An 18,441-nucleotide genomic window follows, 5' to 3' on the forward strand; every position below is an offset into this window, starting at 1 on the left:
CGTGGCTTTGAATTCGCGAGGCGGGCGGCACACGCATTAAATAAATCGACCAAAGATTAAAATAACGGCCCTGTGAAATGCTTAAGAAATTCTTTGCAAGAAATAATGTGTGTCTCCCTCCCCCAGGTGTGACTTGGATTAGGGCCCTTCGTATCCGGCCTCCTTTTACATCCAGGCCTCAATACATAAAGCAGTGTTTCCCAACCTTGGCAACTTGAAGATATTTGGACTTCAACTCCCAGAATTCCCCAGCCAGCGAATGCTGGCTGGGGAATTCTGGGAGTTGAAGTCCAGATATCTTCAAGTTGCCAAGGTTGGGAAACACTGAGTCGTAAAGAAAGATCTCTTTCTCCTATCCGGACCGACAACCCCCTCCCCCCTTTCATATGGCTCGTTCCCAAGGTCACGCGGCAAGGAGTTCCGTTGGCCGCTGCCCGTTTAATACCGACTTGGCGGCGGCTGAGTTTACGTGTTCTTTATACTGTGTACTTCATGAACTCCATTTCCCGGGCTGTAAAGTCGGGTCAGCCAGGCCGGAGGTAGTGTTTTTTGTTAAAACAGACAAAAGGTGATTATGTAGCTTAGTGTTATCACACCAATTAGTGTTTAAACCATGATTTGATCATCTGAAGTTGATTGTCTTAAGCTTATTCTGTTGGAAACCTGTGATTTGGGTGTGCTATAAAATCCAACTAATGGATGGCAAGTAATTTCTGTGTTTAAAATACCCTCTGCTTTTAAATTCAGTGTGGGGGGGGGGTGAATTCAAAAGATTTAGAGCCAAGTATTATGTTTTAAGATGACCCAATAAAAGATATTCCCTAAATTGTGTGTGTCTCCTCAAGGATATGAATGATATAGGGTACCTGCCTTGAGCAGCAAGTTAATAATAATAACAATAATAACAATAACAACAACAACAACAACAACAACAATAATAATAATAATAATAATAATTATTATTATTTATTAGATATGTATGCTGCCCCTCTCCGAGGACTCGGAGGGGCTCACAACAGACAATACAAAATACAAATCCAATATTAAAAAAAAACAATATTTAAAACTCTTATTAAGAAACAATCATGCATAAAGTGGAACAGCCGAGGGGTATATCAATTTCCCCAAGTTGGTCCAGATTGAGCAGCCTATAAATTAAATAGGGTTCATAATTGGTTTTTTTTTTTAACATTTATTTTTTAAAAATAGTCTTTATTGAATATATATTTTAAAAGAGTAGAAAAAAGAAAAGAGCATATATAATAAAGAAAAATCAAACAACAAAACAGAACAACAATACAAATAAAGAAAAAAAATGCAATTTCCATAGTGTAATGTAAATGGTAAACATCATAAGAGTTTGTTCATAGTAATTTAGTCAATATATAAGTAGGTACTGTTGTAAGCTGCCCTGAGTCCCATTGGGATAGAAGTCAAATAAATAAATAAATAGAAATAAATATAAATATATATAATATATACCTTTCCAGTTTTAAATTCAGGGTGGGGGGGAGGTGGATTTGAAAGATTTAGAGCCAAGTATTAAGTTCAGATGACCCAATAAAAGATATTCCCTAAATTAAATAGGGTTTATAATTGGGGGGGGGGGAGTTAACATGTATTTTTTAAAAATAGTCTTTATTGAATATATATTTTAAAAGACTAGAAAAAAAGAAAAGAGCATATATAATAAAGAAAAATCAAACAACAGAACAGAACAACAATAACAATACAAACAAAGAAAAAATGCAATTTCCATAGTTTAATGTAAATGGTAAACATCATAAAAAGGGTATTATATTTCTCTTCTGTTATTCTGATAACACACCCTGTCCCTTGGCTGACCTCTTGCCAATCTAAACCTATTTAAAAAGGGGAAGCCGCCCTTTTGTCTTGCAAAACGGTTCCCATCTTCATTATCTTGGTTTCTTGGGCCTTCAAGGAATACAAATAATTTACAAATGGATTAGCTGCACCTGGTGGTAATGGCACTTCAGGGAAATAGTTGAAATGCTACTCCTGAGACTGATTGGATTCAAGGCAGGATAAATGCTCACAGTCAACCCCTTTCCTTGCACCTGAAAAAAATTATCCTTGTCCTTTAAAAAAAAAAAAAAGAGGAAACCACCTCAAATAGGTTGGGCATTTAAAAGATAATAATATTTTTGATTCTGGCTTCTATTGAAATTCCTTTTATTTGGAGGATCAGAGGAGTGAGATTGCATATCTGGCTCACGGTTTAGAGAAGCTGCATAAAAATGAAATTTAAGAATTAAATTCAGCACATTTTAATAAATTAAAACAATTGTGGATAGTCCTCAGATTATGACAGTTCATTTAGTGACTGTTCGAAATTGACATTGTCACTGAAAATATGACTTGTGGCAGTTTTTCACACTTATGATTATTATTATTATTATTTATTGGATTTGTATGCCGCCCCTCTCCGCAGCCTCAGGGCGGCTAACAACAACGATAAAAACAGCATGTACAATCCAATTAATAAAACAACTAAAAACCCTTATTATAAAAAACCAAACATACACACAAACATACCATGCATAACTTGTAATGGCCTAGGGGGAAGGAATATCTTAACTCCCCCATGCCTGGCGATAAAGGTGGGTCTTGAGTAATTTGCGAAAGACAAGGAGGGTGGGGGCCGTTCTAAGCTCTGGGGGGAGTTGACTCCAGAGGGCCGGGGCCGCCACAGAGAAGGCTCTTCCCCTAGGGCCCGCCAAACGACATTGTTTGGTCGACGGGACCCGGAGAAGGCCAACTCTGTGGGACCTTATCGGCCGCTGGGATTCGTGCGATAGAAGGCGGTTCCAGATGTATTCTGGCCCAATGCCATATAGGACTTAACCATCTTCGTGGCAGCCCCATGATCAAAATTGAGATACTTGGCAACTGGGTTCATGTTTACAAACCGTTGCTGTGTCCCATGGTCATGTGATCACTTTTTAATAAGCAAAAATCAATGGGAAAATTGGATTCACTCAACAACCGTGATACAAATATATCAACTGCAGTGATTCACTTAGCCACTTTGGCAAGAAATGTCATAAAATGGGGCAAGACCTGCTTAATGTCTCGCTTAACAGAAATTTTGGGCTCAAGTGCGGATGTAAGTCGAGGACTATCCATATTGAGGTGTGTTCCTGCAGTGAGAAAGGAGTGGCCCCTTAGTAACCTAAACTAGTGTGTCTTAACCTTGACAATGTTAAAACAGCAGGTGGACTTCAAGCCAGCTGAGGAATTCTGGGAATTGAAGTTCACACACATCTGAAAGTTGCCAAGGTTGAAAAACATTGCACTAATCCATAATGGGCATTTATTGTTTGGCAGAATTGAATTGAATTAAATTGAATTCTTTATTGGCCAAGTGTGATTGGACACACAAGTAATTTGTCTTTGGTGCATATGCTCTTAGTGTACGCAAAAGAAAATATACATTTGTCAAGAAGCATGAGGTACAACACTTAGTGATTATCACAGGATTTTATTTATTTATTTATTCATTCATTCATTCATTCATTCATTCATTCATTCACTAGATTTGTATGCCGCCCCTCTCCGTAGACTCGGGGCGGCTCACAACAATAACAAGAACAATGTAAGAACAAATCTAATAATTTAAAAAACGCTAAAAACCTCATTATTAAAAGCAAACATACACACAAACATACCATGTATAAACTGTATAGGTCCGGGGGAGATACAATCAATCAATACAATCAATCAATAGGGAAATAATATTAATATAAATCATAAGGATAAAACAGCATACAGTCATAAGTGGGAGGAGATGGGTGGCAGGAATGATGCTATTTTATACTTTATTTTATGTTTGGTATGTTTGGTTTTTAAATAATGATAGGGTTTTATATGTTTTTAATATTAGATTTGTTCCACTGTTATATTGTTTTTTATTGCTGTTGTGAGCCGCCCCGAGTCTTCGGAGAGGGGTGGTATACAAATCTAATAAATAAATAAATAAATAAATAAATAAATGCAGCCTTAGTGAATAGTTTGACAGTGTTGAGGGAATTATTTGTTTAGCAGAGTGATGGCGTTGTACACTACAGTTTTTTTCCAAACTGTTCTTGTGTCTAGTTGTCTAGGTGTCCACGTTTTGAGGGTAGGAATTGAAACAATTTATGTCCAGGATGCGAGGGGGTCAGTAAATATTTTCCCTGCCCTCTTTTTGACTCTTGCAGCCTACAGGTCCTCAATGGAAGGCAGGTTGGCAGCAATTGTTTTTTTTCTCCAGTTCTGATTCTCCTCTGAAGTTTGTGTTGGTCTTGTTGGGCTGAAGAACCAAACCACACAGTTATAGAGGTGCAGATGACAGACTCAACGATTCCTCTTTAGAATGTGGTTTTTAATTTAACAATTGTGGTAACTGCAAATCAAAGCTTTATGTGAAGGGTGAATAAAGTCTCACAGCCCCTCTTGGGTAAAAGCTCTACAGGCAAATCTTCGACTTACAATTGAGTCCACCATTTATGTTGCTAAGTAAGACATTTGCAAAGTAAGGTTTTGTCCCATTTCTTGCGAGAGTTGAATCAATGCAGTCGTTGAGATAGTAACCTGGCTGTTAAGTGAATTTGGCTTCCCTGTTGACTTTTGCTTGTCAGAAGGTCACAGAAGGGGATCATACCGGAGAGGGGCGGCATACAAATCCAATAATAATAAATAAATAAATAAATAAATAAATAAATCACACGACCCCCGGGACATTGCATGCTCATAAGTATGAATCACAAGTTACCAAGCATCTGAATTTTGATCACATGTTCATGGGGATGCTGTAAAGGTTATATTTATTAATTAGATTTGTATGCCGCCCCTCTCCGAAGACTTGGAGTGAGTATAGAAACATAGAAGACTGACGGCAGAAAAAGACCTCATGGTCCATCTGGTCTGCCCTTATACTATTTTCTGTATTTTATCTTAGGATGGATATATGTTTATCCCAGGCATGTTTAAATTCTGTTACTATGGATTTACCAACCACGTCTGCTGGAAGTTTGTTCCAAGGATCTACTACTCTTTCAGTAAAATAATATTTTCTCATGTTGCTTTTGATCTTTCCCCCAGCTAACTTCAGATTGTGTCCCCTTGTTCTTGTGTTCACTTTCCTATTAAAAACACTTCCCTCCTGGACCTTATTTAACCGTTTAACATATTTAAATGTTTTGATCATGTCCCCCCTTTTCCTTCTGTCCTCCAGACTATACAGATTGAGTTCATTAAGTCTTTCCTGATACGTTTTATGCTTAAGACCTTCCACCATTCTTGTAGCCCATCTTTGGACCCGTTCAATTTTGTCAATATCTTTTTGTAGGTGAGGTCTCCAGAACTGAACACAGTATTCCAAATGGGGTCTCACCAACGCTCTATATAGCGGGGTCACAATCTCCCTCTTCCTGCTTGTTATACCTCTAGCTATGCAGCCAAGCATCCTACCTGCTTTCCCTACCGCCTGACTGCACTGTTCACCCATTTTGAGACTGTCAGAAATCACTACCCCTAAATCCTTTTCTTTTGAAGTATTTGCTAACACAGAACTGCCAATACAATACTCAGATTGAGGATTCCATGTGAGAAAAACGGTCATAAGTCATTTTTTTCAGTGCCGTTGTAACTTGGAACGGTCACTAAATGAACACTCTAAGTCGAGGACTACCTTTATTCAAATTTCCTGGGGAGTTCCATTCGATTAGCTCCATGAAACTCCTTCATTTTGATCCCCGTGTGAATCTTATTGCTTTTTTTCTTTTGACAGCAAACTGAGCCGTTTTGCGATAGTCCTTTGCTTCACAAACTGATTTCTTTGTGAGTGTTTTTCCCTCAAAAATCTGCAAGCGATAACTGCATTTTCCTTCCCCCCCTCCAGCTACCTGGAAACTTGCTTCCCTGCTACAGAAAACCCTCCAGAACTTTGTGAGGCAGCCAGAACAGAAGTTATTTGCTGCATCAGCGTTTCTGGCACTTCGGCGGTCGCCATTTTAAACAGCTTTATTGCAGGGGTTGTGCAGGTCAGGCCTAACTTCGGCCAAATGGGGAAAGCAAAGCTGCGGAAGGAGAAAAGGGCAAACAAGATGGCGCTGGCCAAGAATGTACGGCTAAAGGACGACACTCCAAGTCTGCAAGCCGAGATGGGCTTGGGAGCGACCCCTTGGCCCTCTCTCGCCCCCCAAACTGGAGGGATGGGGGTATTCTTGGAAATGCCCCAGGAGCAAGAGGATTGGAGCAGGCACAATCTGTGGGAATCGCAGTTCCAGGAGTTCTTGAAAGACACCGTTTTGGAGAAGCAGCTGCTGGATGACCTGACCCCTTGGGAGGATCCTCGGGCCTTCCTGGCCTCCTTCGAGAAAGTCGCCGTGGCTTGCCGCTGGCCGATAAAAGAGTGGGTGACGCGGCTGCTGCCGGCTCTCAGCGAGGAGGCCGAGCAGGCTTTCGTCGCCCTTTCCGCCGAGGATCGGGAAGACTACTGGAAGGTGAAGTTGGCGGTCCTGCACCGGGAGGCGGCCATCCGGGAGAAGCAACGTCAAAAGTTCCGCCGGTTCTGCTTTCAAGAAGCCGAGGGCCCGCGGCAAGTCCTCGCCCGCCTCCAGGAGCTCTTATGCCAGTGGCTGCGGGTCGAGAGGAGCAGCAAAGAGCAGATTCTGGAAGTCCTCCTTCTGGAACAGTTCCTCAACATCTTGCCGCGAGAAATGCAAAACTGGGTCAAGGAACGTACTCCGGATACCTGCCTGGAAGCTGTCGGTCTGGCCGAGGAGTTTCTGAGACGGCTTCAAACGGCGGAAAGGAGGGGAGAGCAGGTGAGAAAAGCCCTCTTTGCCTTGGTTGGTTGTGGGAATCCTGTACTCAGTTAATGACAATTGGGACCTGTAACCCCGTGGCTAAGCCACAGGGTCATTGAGCGAGACATCGCTTAATGACCCTGTTAAGTGAGCCCTGGTGGCGCAGTGGCTGGAGTGAAGTACTGTAGGCTACTTCTGACTGCCGGCTGCCTGCAAATCTCACCACCGGCTCCAGGTTGACTCAGCCTTCCATCCTTCCAAGGTGGGTCAAATGAGGACCCAGATGATTGGGGGAAATATGCTGACTTTGTAAACCACTTAGTGTTGTGTTTGGGCCTGGGCCAGCCGTTGCTCCCACAGATGGGAGAGACGCGGCACAAAGTGAGTGCGAAAGCCTGGCTGACAGCCAGGAAGACGTGGCAGACAGCCAGGAGGATGGGGCCACTGGTTTGCAGGACTCAGCAGACAGCCCAGGGGATTTGGCATGCAGTCCCTCAAACAGTCTTTCATCCTTGGATTCCTCTGCAGAACAATTCATAAACATGCGTAGCAGAAGAGCGATGCAAAGGAGGGATCGATTGAAGGAGTATTACAAGTCATCAGAGTAGCACCTGGGTTGGGTGTGGTTCTTATACTGAGGGCTGGGTGTGGTTCCCTTAATGAGGGCTAAAGGTATAAAATGGAGCAGAGGCACAAGGCAAACTGTGGCTGTTTATCTGTGTTATTTTGTGGTTCCTGCTCTGAAGTTTCTGTTCCGTGCCTTTGGAGTTTTCAACCCAGCTTTTTCAGACAGGTGGGAGGTGAAACCTCTGGGACTTGCTGTTTGCTCCAAAGATTCAAAAGGACTCCTGAAACGTCTTTGCTCATTCCAGGTTGTCTTTGTTTGCTTTTTCCTGTGTTTTTGTATGCGGCTGAAGTAAGCCTTGCACTATTATTGTTTCCTGACACTAAGGACTGTTTTGAGTAACCCTTTTTTGTTTGTTTAATACATGTTTGCTGATTAGAAGAGCACGTGTGTGTTTGATTTCTTTTCCTTGGACTGTTACTCATTGCCTGAGCCCAGTCAGGCAGAACACTTAGAGAGGGCTGTAAAGCACCATATAAGTCTTAAGTGCTGTTGCTATCACAAGACCTTGATGGGTTTTGGACCTCATTTCTGCGCCTGCTGTGAAGTGAGATTTCTTACTATATATAAGCAAATTTCCCAGTGTGGATTTTTGTGAATTCTCATTTTGTGAATTCTTATATAGCAATAGCGTTTAAGATTTATCTACCGCTCCATAGCCATAGCATTTAGACGTACAGTGATCCCCCGATTATCGCGAGGGTTCCGTTCCAAGACCCCTCGCGATAATCGATAACTCGTGATGTAGCGGCACGGAAGTAAAAACACCATCTGCGCATGCGCGCCCCTTTTTCCATGGCCGCACATGCGCAGATGGTGGAGTTTGCGTGTGAGCGGCGGGGAAGACCCTTCGGCCGCCCAACAGCTGATCTGCTCCGCAGCGCGGCAGCAGCGAGGAGCCGAAGATGGGGTTTCCCCGTTGCCCAGGCAACGGGGAAACCCCATCTTCGGCTCCTCGCTGCTGCCGCGCTGCGGAGCAGATCAGCTGTTGGGCGGCCGAAGGAACCTTCCCTGGGTCTTCCCGCCGCCCAGGCAAAGGGGAAACCCCAAGATCGCTTGCCGCTTGCCCGTCACCCGCTCGCCCGGCCGCTCGCTTGCTGCTTGCCCGTTCGCCCGCCCGGCTGCTCGCTTGCTGCTTGCCCGTTCGCCCGCCCGGCTGCTCGCTTGCCGCTTGCCCGTTCGCCCGCCCGCCCGGCTGCTCGCTTGCCGCTCGAGAGCAAGAGGGGTAGAGATAGAGAAAGAGAGAGAAGGAAAGAAAGAGATGAGAGAGGGAGGAAGAGAGTGTGAGAGAGGAAGAAGCAAGATAGAGAAAGAGAGAGAGAAAGAAAGATGAGAAAGGGAGGGAGTGACGTCATCGGGTGGAAAAATCGCGATACAGTGATCCCTCGATTAGCACGGTCTCGATTAGCGCGAAACGCTGCAACGCGGTTTTTCAAAAAATATTAATTAAAAAATAAGTCCGCGCTAGTTCTCTCTCTCTTTCTCTCCCTGTTGCCGGCGTGGTATATGAGAGAGAAAGAGAGAGGCAGAGGTCGGGCGCATTACCGGGAGGTGGAGGCAGCGTGGGGACGCTGGGTGCCGGGGACACCGAGGAGGGGGTGGACGTGGCCTCTCAGCTGCAGAGCCGAACAAGGGCGGAGGCAACGGCGGAGTCCGGCGTTGGGGCCATGCGGGGCCGCTCATCCAGGGGGGTGTGGACTGGCAAGTCGCCCTCCTTTCTCTTTCTTTCTCTCTCTTATACCACACCGGTAACAGGGAGAGAAAGAGAGAGAGCGGAGGGCACCTTGCCGGTCCACGCCCCCCTAGATGAGCGGCTCCACATGGCCCCAGCGCCGCCCAGGCAAAGGGGAAACCCCAAGATCGCTTGCCGCTTGCCGTATTGCAGCGAAGGAGGCGAAGCAAGGCTCCAAGCTGCAATACGGCAAGCGGCAAGCGGCAAGCGATCTTGGGGTTTCCCCTTTGCCTGGGCGGCGGGAAGACCAAGGGAAGGTTCCTTCAGCCGCCCAACACCTGATCCGCTCCGCAGCGCGGCAGCAGCGAGGAGCCGAAGATGGGGCTTCCCCTTTGCCTTTACCCCATCTTCGGCTCCTCGCTGCTTCCGCGCTGCGGAGCAGATCAGCTGTTTGGCGGCTGAAGGAACCTTCCCTTGGTCTTCCCCGCCGCCCACACGCAAACTCCACCATCTGCGCATGTGCAGCCATGAAAAAAATGGCGCGCATGCGTAGATGGTGTTTTTTACTTCCGCACCACTATAACGCGGAAATCGATTAGCGCGGGAGGTCTTGGAACGTAACCCCCGCGCTAATCGAGAGATCACTGTATAGCGATTCGCAATGATCGGGATCGCGAAACTCGGGGGATCACTGTATACCCAGCTTCACAGTGCTTTGCAGCCCCCTCTAACAAGCGATTTTACAGAGTCAGCCTCTTGTTCCCAACGATCTGAGTCCTCATTTTACTGATCTCGGAAGGATGGAAAGGTTGAGTCAACCTTGGTTAAGATTGAACTCCTGGCAGTGGGCAGAGTTAACTCAGCAATGCTGCACTCTGTGCCACTAACAGCTCATTATGCTTCCGAAAATCTTCTGTTTTGTCTCTTTGCAACTTTAATTTGAACAAAAGGATGTGTTGTAAATGTTAATGTAGGAGCAGAGGTTTACCAAGGTTGTGCACTCACAGAAACTTTGAGATTAGTAGTGAATAATCAGTCAGCCACACACAGATATATTAACTTGAATTAAAGTTTACTTTGAGAAATAACATATTCCTATATATAGTCTCAAGTCATACACATAATAAGTCAGAATAACAATCCAAATTATTATTATTATTATTATTATTATTATTATTATTATTATTAGTCCGCGGAGAGGGGCGGCATACAAATCTAAATAATAAATAAATTATTATTATTATTATTATTATTATTATTATTATTATTATTATTATGTCAATATAACTCAGCAAACGAGATCACTATGCTGGATTTCATATTTCATCACCAGTTGGGCGCTTCCCAAGCACCTAGGATTGCGTGATGTAGCGGCGAATTATGTTTGCTGATCCCAGTAAAGCGGCCTTTTGCAATTGACAGATGGAGATTTTGTCAATTCCAATAGTTTTCAAATGTCCGCTGAGATCCTTTGGCACTGCGCCCAATGTGCCAAGTACCACTGGGACCTCTTTCACTGGCTTATGCCAGAGTCGTTGCAGCTTAATTTTTAGATCTTCGTATTTCACTAATTTCTCTAGCTGCTTCTCCTCAATTCTGGTGTCCCTTGGGATTGCGATGTCGATGATCCATACTTTCTTTTTCTCCACGATCACAATGTCTGGTGTGTTATGCTTCAGAATTCGGTCAGTCTGAAGTCGGAAGTCCCACAGTAGTTTTGCTTGCTCATTTTGGACCACTTTTTCGGGCTTATGATCCCACCAGTTCTTTGCCACTGGTAAATGGTAGTTCCGGCACAAGTTCCAGTGGATCATCTGTGCCACAGCATCATGTCTATGCTTGTAGTAATAATAATAATAATAATAATAATAATAATAATAATAATAATAATAATAATAATAATAATAATTTAATTAGATTATTAATTAGATTTGTATGCCGCCCCTCTCCGAGGATGTTACCAAGAACATAGTCTTTCTTACCAGTTATTTTTGTCCTAATCAGCAAACAAAAATATGAAGCCTAAACACATTTTAGCTGATATACATACCGGTAATTACAATACAGAGAGATTGCAGATCTAACCTAACAGTGAGTAGCCAGACAAAGAGAAACGGAGAGGGTGACTCAGAGAAATAAGCTATAAACTCTAGCTCCCTCTTGTGGAAGTCTGCAATACCTACAGCCAACAGTTAATGGACAGAGTCCTAACAGTAGGTCAACAATTTTTGAATCAACGTGGATACTTTAGCGGCATCTGGTTTCCTCCCCCCCCCCCCCCCCATTTCAGGAGCTAGAAGGACCAGAGATGGCACCAACGCAGGGACCAACCAACACAGATAGGCAGCAGCAGCAGCAGCAAATCCCACCGCCGCCACCACCACAACTTAATTCCGGTAAGCAGTTTTTTATTCCTTTTTTTTTTAATGCAGCAGTGACTATCCTGCTGTCTGAATACAGGAGTTGCCCATTTGCTTGGAAGAGGAAGGTTGTTTCCCCCACCCAATCATGAACTCTGTTTATAGCTGTGATGGCGAACCTATGGCGCGAGTGCCACAGGTGGCATGCGGAGCCATACCGGAGGGCACGCAGGGCATTTATTTATTTGTTTGTTTGTTTATTTGTTTGTTTGTTTGTTTGTTTATTTATTTATTTATTTGGTTAGTTAGTTAGTTAGTTAGTTAGTTAGTTAGTTAGTTAGTTAGTTAGTTAATCCAATACACAATGAGGGTTTTAGTGGGTATATATCTATATACACATAGTAAAATACATGATGAAGGTTATAGAGGAGATACTCATAGTAAAATATATCTAAGAAATAATAGACAAGAAGGTATAGTAATAGAACATATCAATGAAAGAATAGAAGAGATTAAGGAGAAGGGCGGCATAAAAATTGAATAAATAAATAAATAAATAGAAGAAAGGTATAGGAGATATAGGAGAGCAATAGGACAGGGGATGGAAGGCACTCTAGTGCACTTGTACTCGCCCCTTACTGACCTCTTAGGAATCTGGATAGGTCAACCGTAGGTAATTAAGGGTAAAGTGTTGGGAGTTTGGGGATGACACTATGGAGTCAGGTAATGAGTTCCACACTTCAACAACTCGGTTACTGAAGTCATATTTTTTACAGTCAAGTTTGGAGCGGTTAATATTAAGTTTAAATCTGTTGCCGTGTGTCAGCTCCAGCACACGTGTGTGCTAGCCTTCGGCCTCAGGGAAGGCTGTTTCGCCCTCTGGAGGCTTCAGGGAAGCTTCCTTAGAGCCCCAGAGTGCAAAAAATGGCCCAATGGGCAAACCGGAAGTTCAGGAAAATGGAGTTCTGGTTTGCCCATTGTGCTGTTTTTTGCACTCTGGGGCTTCAGGAAGCTTCCCTCAAGGCTCCAGTACAATGGGCAAACCGGAAATCTGTTTTCCCAACTTCCGGTTTGCCCATTGGGCTGTTTTTTCACCATCCCAGGCTTTAATGAGGCCTGGGGGGGGGGGGTTGTGTGTATGTGCAGGGGCAGCATGGGGGTGTGCATGCGTGGGGGGAGGGAACGGGTGTGAGCATGTGCACACATGCTAGCACATGCCCTTCTGACATGCAAACCATAAAAAGGTTCACCATCATTGCTCTGTAGCAGGGTTCTACAACCTTGGCAGCTTTAAGACTTGTGGACTTCAACTCCCAGAATTCCTCAGCCAGCAAAGCTGGCTGAGGAATTCTGGGAATTGAAGTCCACAAGTCTTAAAGCCACCAAGGTTGGAGAACCCTGCTCTATAGCAAGAGTGGCAAACTCAATGTCATTGAGGGCCGCAGCAGAGTTGTTTGACCTCAGCAGGTCAGAGTGGGCGTGGCCAGCTCAACATCATATATCAGTACATATACCTTAAAATTCTACGTATATGCTATTAATCTAATGCTGCCTCCTCAAAACCTCATTTTGTCACCTGGGTCTACCACCATTTATTCTCCATTTTTGTCTTTTATAGTCATTCTGTCATTCATTTAATTGGGTCAGTCATTCATTTAATTTCTGTGTGTATTCATTTATGGAGTCACAAAATTCCACCCATACATTATAATATTCTGTGTCTTCCTTGTCTTTTAATATTCACTATTATTCCTCTCTGCACGGTCCCAAGATTTTCTTTATGACTTCTCCTTCAGAAGGAATTTTTGTTGCTTTCCATTTTTGTGCAAATGCAATTCTAGCTGCTGTAATCACATGAACAATTAAATATGTATTTCTCTTGTTAAACTTTTCTGGTAAAATACCCAACAGGAATATCTCTGGTTTTAATTCTAGAATAGAATAGAATTATTTTATTGACCAGGTGTGATTGGACACACAAGGAATTTGTCTTTGGTGCAAATGCTCTCCATGTACATAAAAGAAAAGATACATTTGTACATCGTCAGAAATAATTAAGATTTATGACTGCGCAGAGATGGAAAAATTAACACAAGAGCTTAAAAATAAAGAGAAATCGCGTTATTATGAAATTTGGGGGAAATTTGACATCTGGGTGGATAAGAAGAAGGGATGATGGCTGTAAATAAAAACCTTATGTTCCTAGAATCAAATATATTTGCAAAATTATATGACAAATAGCAATAATTTGACTTTGGTTATAGAACAACTGTAGGATAACCGCTGATGTCACAGACCATAGAATTGCATAAAGTAAGAACTATTTTGACAACAGTTCCGTCTGGGGGGCATACGTTGTGTTATGTTGTGATGTCTGTCTGATAAGATTTAAGTACAATATTTAAACAAGTATATCGAAAAAAGTTGGATTATGTACTGTTTATACAATAATTTTTTTTACTTTTTTTAAAAAAAGAATCAGGAGGTGCAGCACTTAATGATTGTTATAGGGGTGAAATAAAAAATAGAGGAAACAATCAATATTAATAAAAATCTTAAGGACAAGTTACAGTCATGCAGTCATAAGTGGGAGAAGATGGGTGATAAGAATGATGAGAAAAGACTAGTGCTAATTTATTTATTTTATTTATTTATTTATTTATTTATTGGATTTGTATGCCGCCCCTCTCCGTGGACTCGGGGAGGCTAACAACAGTGATAAAAACAGCATGTAACAGTCCAATACTAAAACAACTAAAAAACCCTTATTTATAAAACCAAACATACATACAAACATACCATGCATAAATTGTAGAGGCCTAGGGGGAAATAATATTTATTTTATTTATTCGATTTTTATGCCGCCCTTCTCTTTAGACTCAGGGCGGCTTACAACATGTTAGCAATAGCACTTTTTAATAGAGCCAACATATTGCCCCCACAATCCGGGTCCTCATTTTACCCACCTCGGAAGGATGGAAGGCTGAGTCAACCTTGAGCCGGTGATGAGATTTGAACCGCTGACCTTCAGATCCATAGTCAGCTTCAGTGGCCTGCAGTACAGCACTCTGCCTGCTGCGCCACCCCGGCTCTCTGTCTCTCAATATCTCAGTTCCCCCATGCCTGACGGCAGAGGTGGATTTTAAGGAGTTTACAAAGGGCAAGGAGGGTGGGGGCAATTCTAATCTTCGGCGGGAGCTGGTTCCAGAGGGCCGGGGCCGCCACAGAGAAGGCTCTTCCCCTGGGTCCCACCAAACGACATTGTTTAGTCGACGGGACCCGGAGAAGGCCAACTCTGTGGGACCTAACTGGTCGCTGGGATTCGTGCGGCAGAAGGCAGTCCCGGAGATAATCTGGTCCGGTGCCATGAAGTAGTGCAAACTTAGTAAATAGTAGTGCAGACTTAGTAAATAGTCTGACATTGTTAAGGGGGTTATTTGTTTAGCAGAGTGATGGTGTTCGGGAAAAACCTGTTCTTGTGTCTAGTTGTCTTCTATACATTTGTTTCACCATTTTTTTCTATCCATATTTGAATCTGACTCCAATATTCTTTGGCCTCTGCACATCTCTATCATTAATTAATTAATTTATTTATTTATTCATTCATTTGTCCGATATACAAATACATAGGAAGAAAATAGACATGTGATAATATAAAAGAGGGTGAAAGTGGACTTAGAGGAGAGGATATATGAAAGGGAGAGAATATATAAAATAGGTGAAAGAAAGGAAAGACAATTGGACAGGGGATGAAAGGCACACCAGTGCACTTATGTACGCCCCTTACTGGCCTCTTAGGAACCTGGAGAGGTCAATCGTGGAGAGTCTAAGGGAGAAGTGTTGGGGGTTAGGGGTTGACACAATTGAGTCTGGCAATGAGTTCCACGCTTCGATAACTCGATTGTTGAAATCATATTTTTTACAGTCAAGTTTGGCGCGGTTCATATTAAGTTTGAATCTGTTGCGTGCTCTTGTGTTGTTGCGGTTGAAGCTGAAGTAGTCATTGACTGGTAGGACGTTGCAGCATATGATCTTGTGGGCAATACTCAAATCGTGTTTTAGGCGCCGTAGTTCTAGGCTTTCAAGGCCCAGGATTGTTAGTCTATTTTCGTAGGATATCACATATGATAAAAAGATCCTGGTATTTGCTGATCTACTCTTTCTTTCAGCAGGTTACAAGCCGACCAATGTGAGAAAGAGGAAAATACTCCAGGGGGAACATTTCGAAGACGTGAAACTCCAAGCAGTATTTCCTGGAGGAGCCAATTCTTGCCATTGGAAGCAAGAAAAAGGCGATGATGCCCAGCCACGCCGTCATTCCGAAAGGTTGCGGCAGAGCTACCTGCCCGTCGAGGTGGAAATGCTCTCTTCCACTCCCCGCAAGGTGAAACCTAAGCAGAAAAAGCCTCCTCCTCCTGCATCTTCGCGGATCCTCAAGGACCAGATCAAGCACTGCGAGGAATGTGGCAAAGACTTCAACGGAATGGCGAGTTTCTCCCGGCACAGTATACAGCACACGGGGCAGAAACGCTACGAGTGCTGTTTTTGCGAGAGAGGCTTCTGTTGGCAGTCAGACCTGGTCCGCCACGAATGTCAACACACTGGGAGGAAGCCGCACGAGTGCTCCTACTGCGGGAAAGGCTTTGATCGCAAGTGGGTGCGCATCAACCATCAACAGACCCACCTGCAAAACAAGATGAATCTCTGACCAACAATGGCAACAACAACCAGGGGAAAAAAAATGCAGCTTTGAATTCAAAACAGGAATCCAATAGGGTCTTGTCTGGTTTTCAGCATTCGGGTTCTCTGAGGTTTAATAAAATGGTGTAAGAGATAATCACCCACTCTTCTGAGATTTTGACCTTCTGACCCTCTGACTTGGAAGAATGTCCCGAGATTTCAGCTGTCTATTTTCCTACAACAGGAGAGAAACCCGGAGGCCATAGAGCTCCAATACCTGTCACAGGTGATTGCAGATTCCTGGTGTGAATTTTTTTTTAAATCCCATACAAAGTTGGCCATCTTCGGTCCCCCCCCCCCAATGCTTTTTATTCAGCCAGCTTTTTATTTAAAAAGAAAAATGAAAAAGCTGCCCTTGCATTGCAATCAAGAGCAAACAAAATTTTCCAATTGCTTTACTGATAACAAACAAATCCCAAGTGCCGCAAGATTGAGAAAAGCTTGGGGACTCTTTTTTGCCGTTTAATTAGAAACATACAATTAGTCCTTGATTTATGACTAGAATTACAGTTGTAGATTGTGTCGGTCATTAAGCAGCTGGAGACTAATCTTAAAAGGAGGACTTATGTTTATATTCTGTTCTCCTGGATTGCTTTCCACATGCTGCTTGTATAAGTAATGTAATTTCGAAGTATAAGATATAAGAGGCACTAATCCCCCCTCCCATCAAAACAAAAAGTGGGTGAAAATTTCGGTGCACCTTCTAGATCGAATATATGGACCTGTTTTGGGGTTCCCAAACCCTCTGCACATCACGTTTTCACCCTCCCTGGCTCCAACAAACACTCTGCAGGCCAGAAATGGGCGTATTTTTGGTGAAAATTGGACGTGCGGAGCACTGCAGAATGCTTCTGGGGGCTGGGGAGGGCAAAAATGCAACATGCAGAGACCCAAAACTAGTTTTTTTCCCCCTTGTTTTCCTCCTGTAAATCCAGGTGTGCCTTCTAGTCCAAAAATACGGTACTTGGTTTCACAGGTAGTTGATCTTAAAGGAGACCAAGTTATTTGCAATTTACTGAATGAAAAAAAAAGACTGTTTAATAACCAATCAAAGGAATCCTTTTAATAGGATCGGCAGTTTACGTATCCAGCCTTTTGTTCCCTTGTACATGTTAACTTTTCGCTCCCCGAATGGCTACCCCGCCTGGCTTATGGGATTTGGGGAAAGGAAACCTACGGGCTCAAGGCCCAGGATAGGTTAAAAGGCAGCAGAGCAGAACTTTATAAAAGGTGGGAAGCTCTTTAGAGACATTAAAATCTCAATAAACGAATGGCACAACCCAGGTTGTCGTTTTGTCTTTTAGAGCAGTGGTCTCGTTCTCTGTGGCCCCAGTTTTTTCATAACTTTGATAGCCATTTGGAGATTTTACAGACGTCCCCAAAGGAAGGAAGAAAACGTACAGTATGGTAAGAACCCAGTTCACAAAGATGGGAAGCTTTCTATAAACATTCTCCAGCGTAGAAATGCCCGCCATGTGTTTTTGTCATGTGACCACAGCACAAACGCCTTCTTGTAATGCTCAGGTCCTGCTCAGCTCTTAAGAAGAAAATTTGCAATGTATGTGAATGTAAAGGGCATCGGTTCCCAGAATTTGCACTTGTTGGCATTAGACAAAATGGTTATTATTTTCTCTCCTGTTTTGTAAGCTTATCACAGGGTGTCTGTTCTGTAATAGTGCTGTTTTCAATCTGAACGTAATTAGTGTTAATTAAATGTTTCTGGCTTTCATTCAGTCAACTGTGTTAAAATGCTATATATGCTGTCTTTTCTCTAGGACTATGTAGTCTGTTTTGAATTTCTTGATTAACTGTCATGCTAGTTGGTACTTTTTTTTTTCAACATCTAGAGTATCGACTGATAATTTCACCATGTTACAGAGAGAGATGGATTTGTTATCCTAAAGTTAAAATAAAAAATTAAAAATACTTTCCAGAAGACGTGTGGGCAAATTATTTTATTTTACTAAGATTCTGTTTGCCTAGTGCAGTGTTTCCCAACCTTGGCAACTTGAAGATATTTGGACTTCAATTCCCAGAATTCCCCAGCCAGCATTTGCTGGCTGGGGAATTCTGGGAGTTGAAGTCCAAATATCTTCAAGTTGCCAAGGTTGGGAAACACTGGCCTAGTGACCCCCCCCCTCCCTTTTGTGTTCATTGTTAGTTTCAGCTTTGGTTGGTGTTTGTACTATGGAACAGAGAAGAAGATTTTTTAAAAGATACAGAATGATAAAA

The 18,441-nt window shown here is 43.1% G+C and overlaps 1 protein-coding gene across 1 annotated transcript; it reads left to right on the forward strand.

Moving 5' to 3' along the window:
• Nucleotides 1-439: 439 nt before the first annotated feature.
• LOC139159836 (zinc finger and SCAN domain-containing protein 16-like) lies at nucleotides 440-18,142 on the forward strand. Its single transcript, XM_070737255.1, has 4 exons — nucleotides 440-568; nucleotides 5,903-6,830; nucleotides 11,400-11,505; nucleotides 15,639-18,142. Exons 2-4 carry the CDS (start codon nucleotides 6,066-6,068, stop codon nucleotides 16,175-16,177), a joined length of 1,410 nt encoding a protein of 469 aa, XP_070593356.1. The 5' UTR covers nucleotides 440-568; nucleotides 5,903-6,065; the 3' UTR covers nucleotides 16,178-18,142.
• Nucleotides 18,143-18,441: the final 299 nt, after the last annotated feature.

The sequence above is a fragment of the Erythrolamprus reginae genome, chromosome 2 (assembly GCF_031021105.1).
Source record: "Erythrolamprus reginae isolate rEryReg1 chromosome 2, rEryReg1.hap1, whole genome shotgun sequence".
NCBI classification, from domain to species: Eukaryota; Metazoa; Chordata; class Lepidosauria; order Squamata; family Dipsadidae; genus Erythrolamprus; species Erythrolamprus reginae.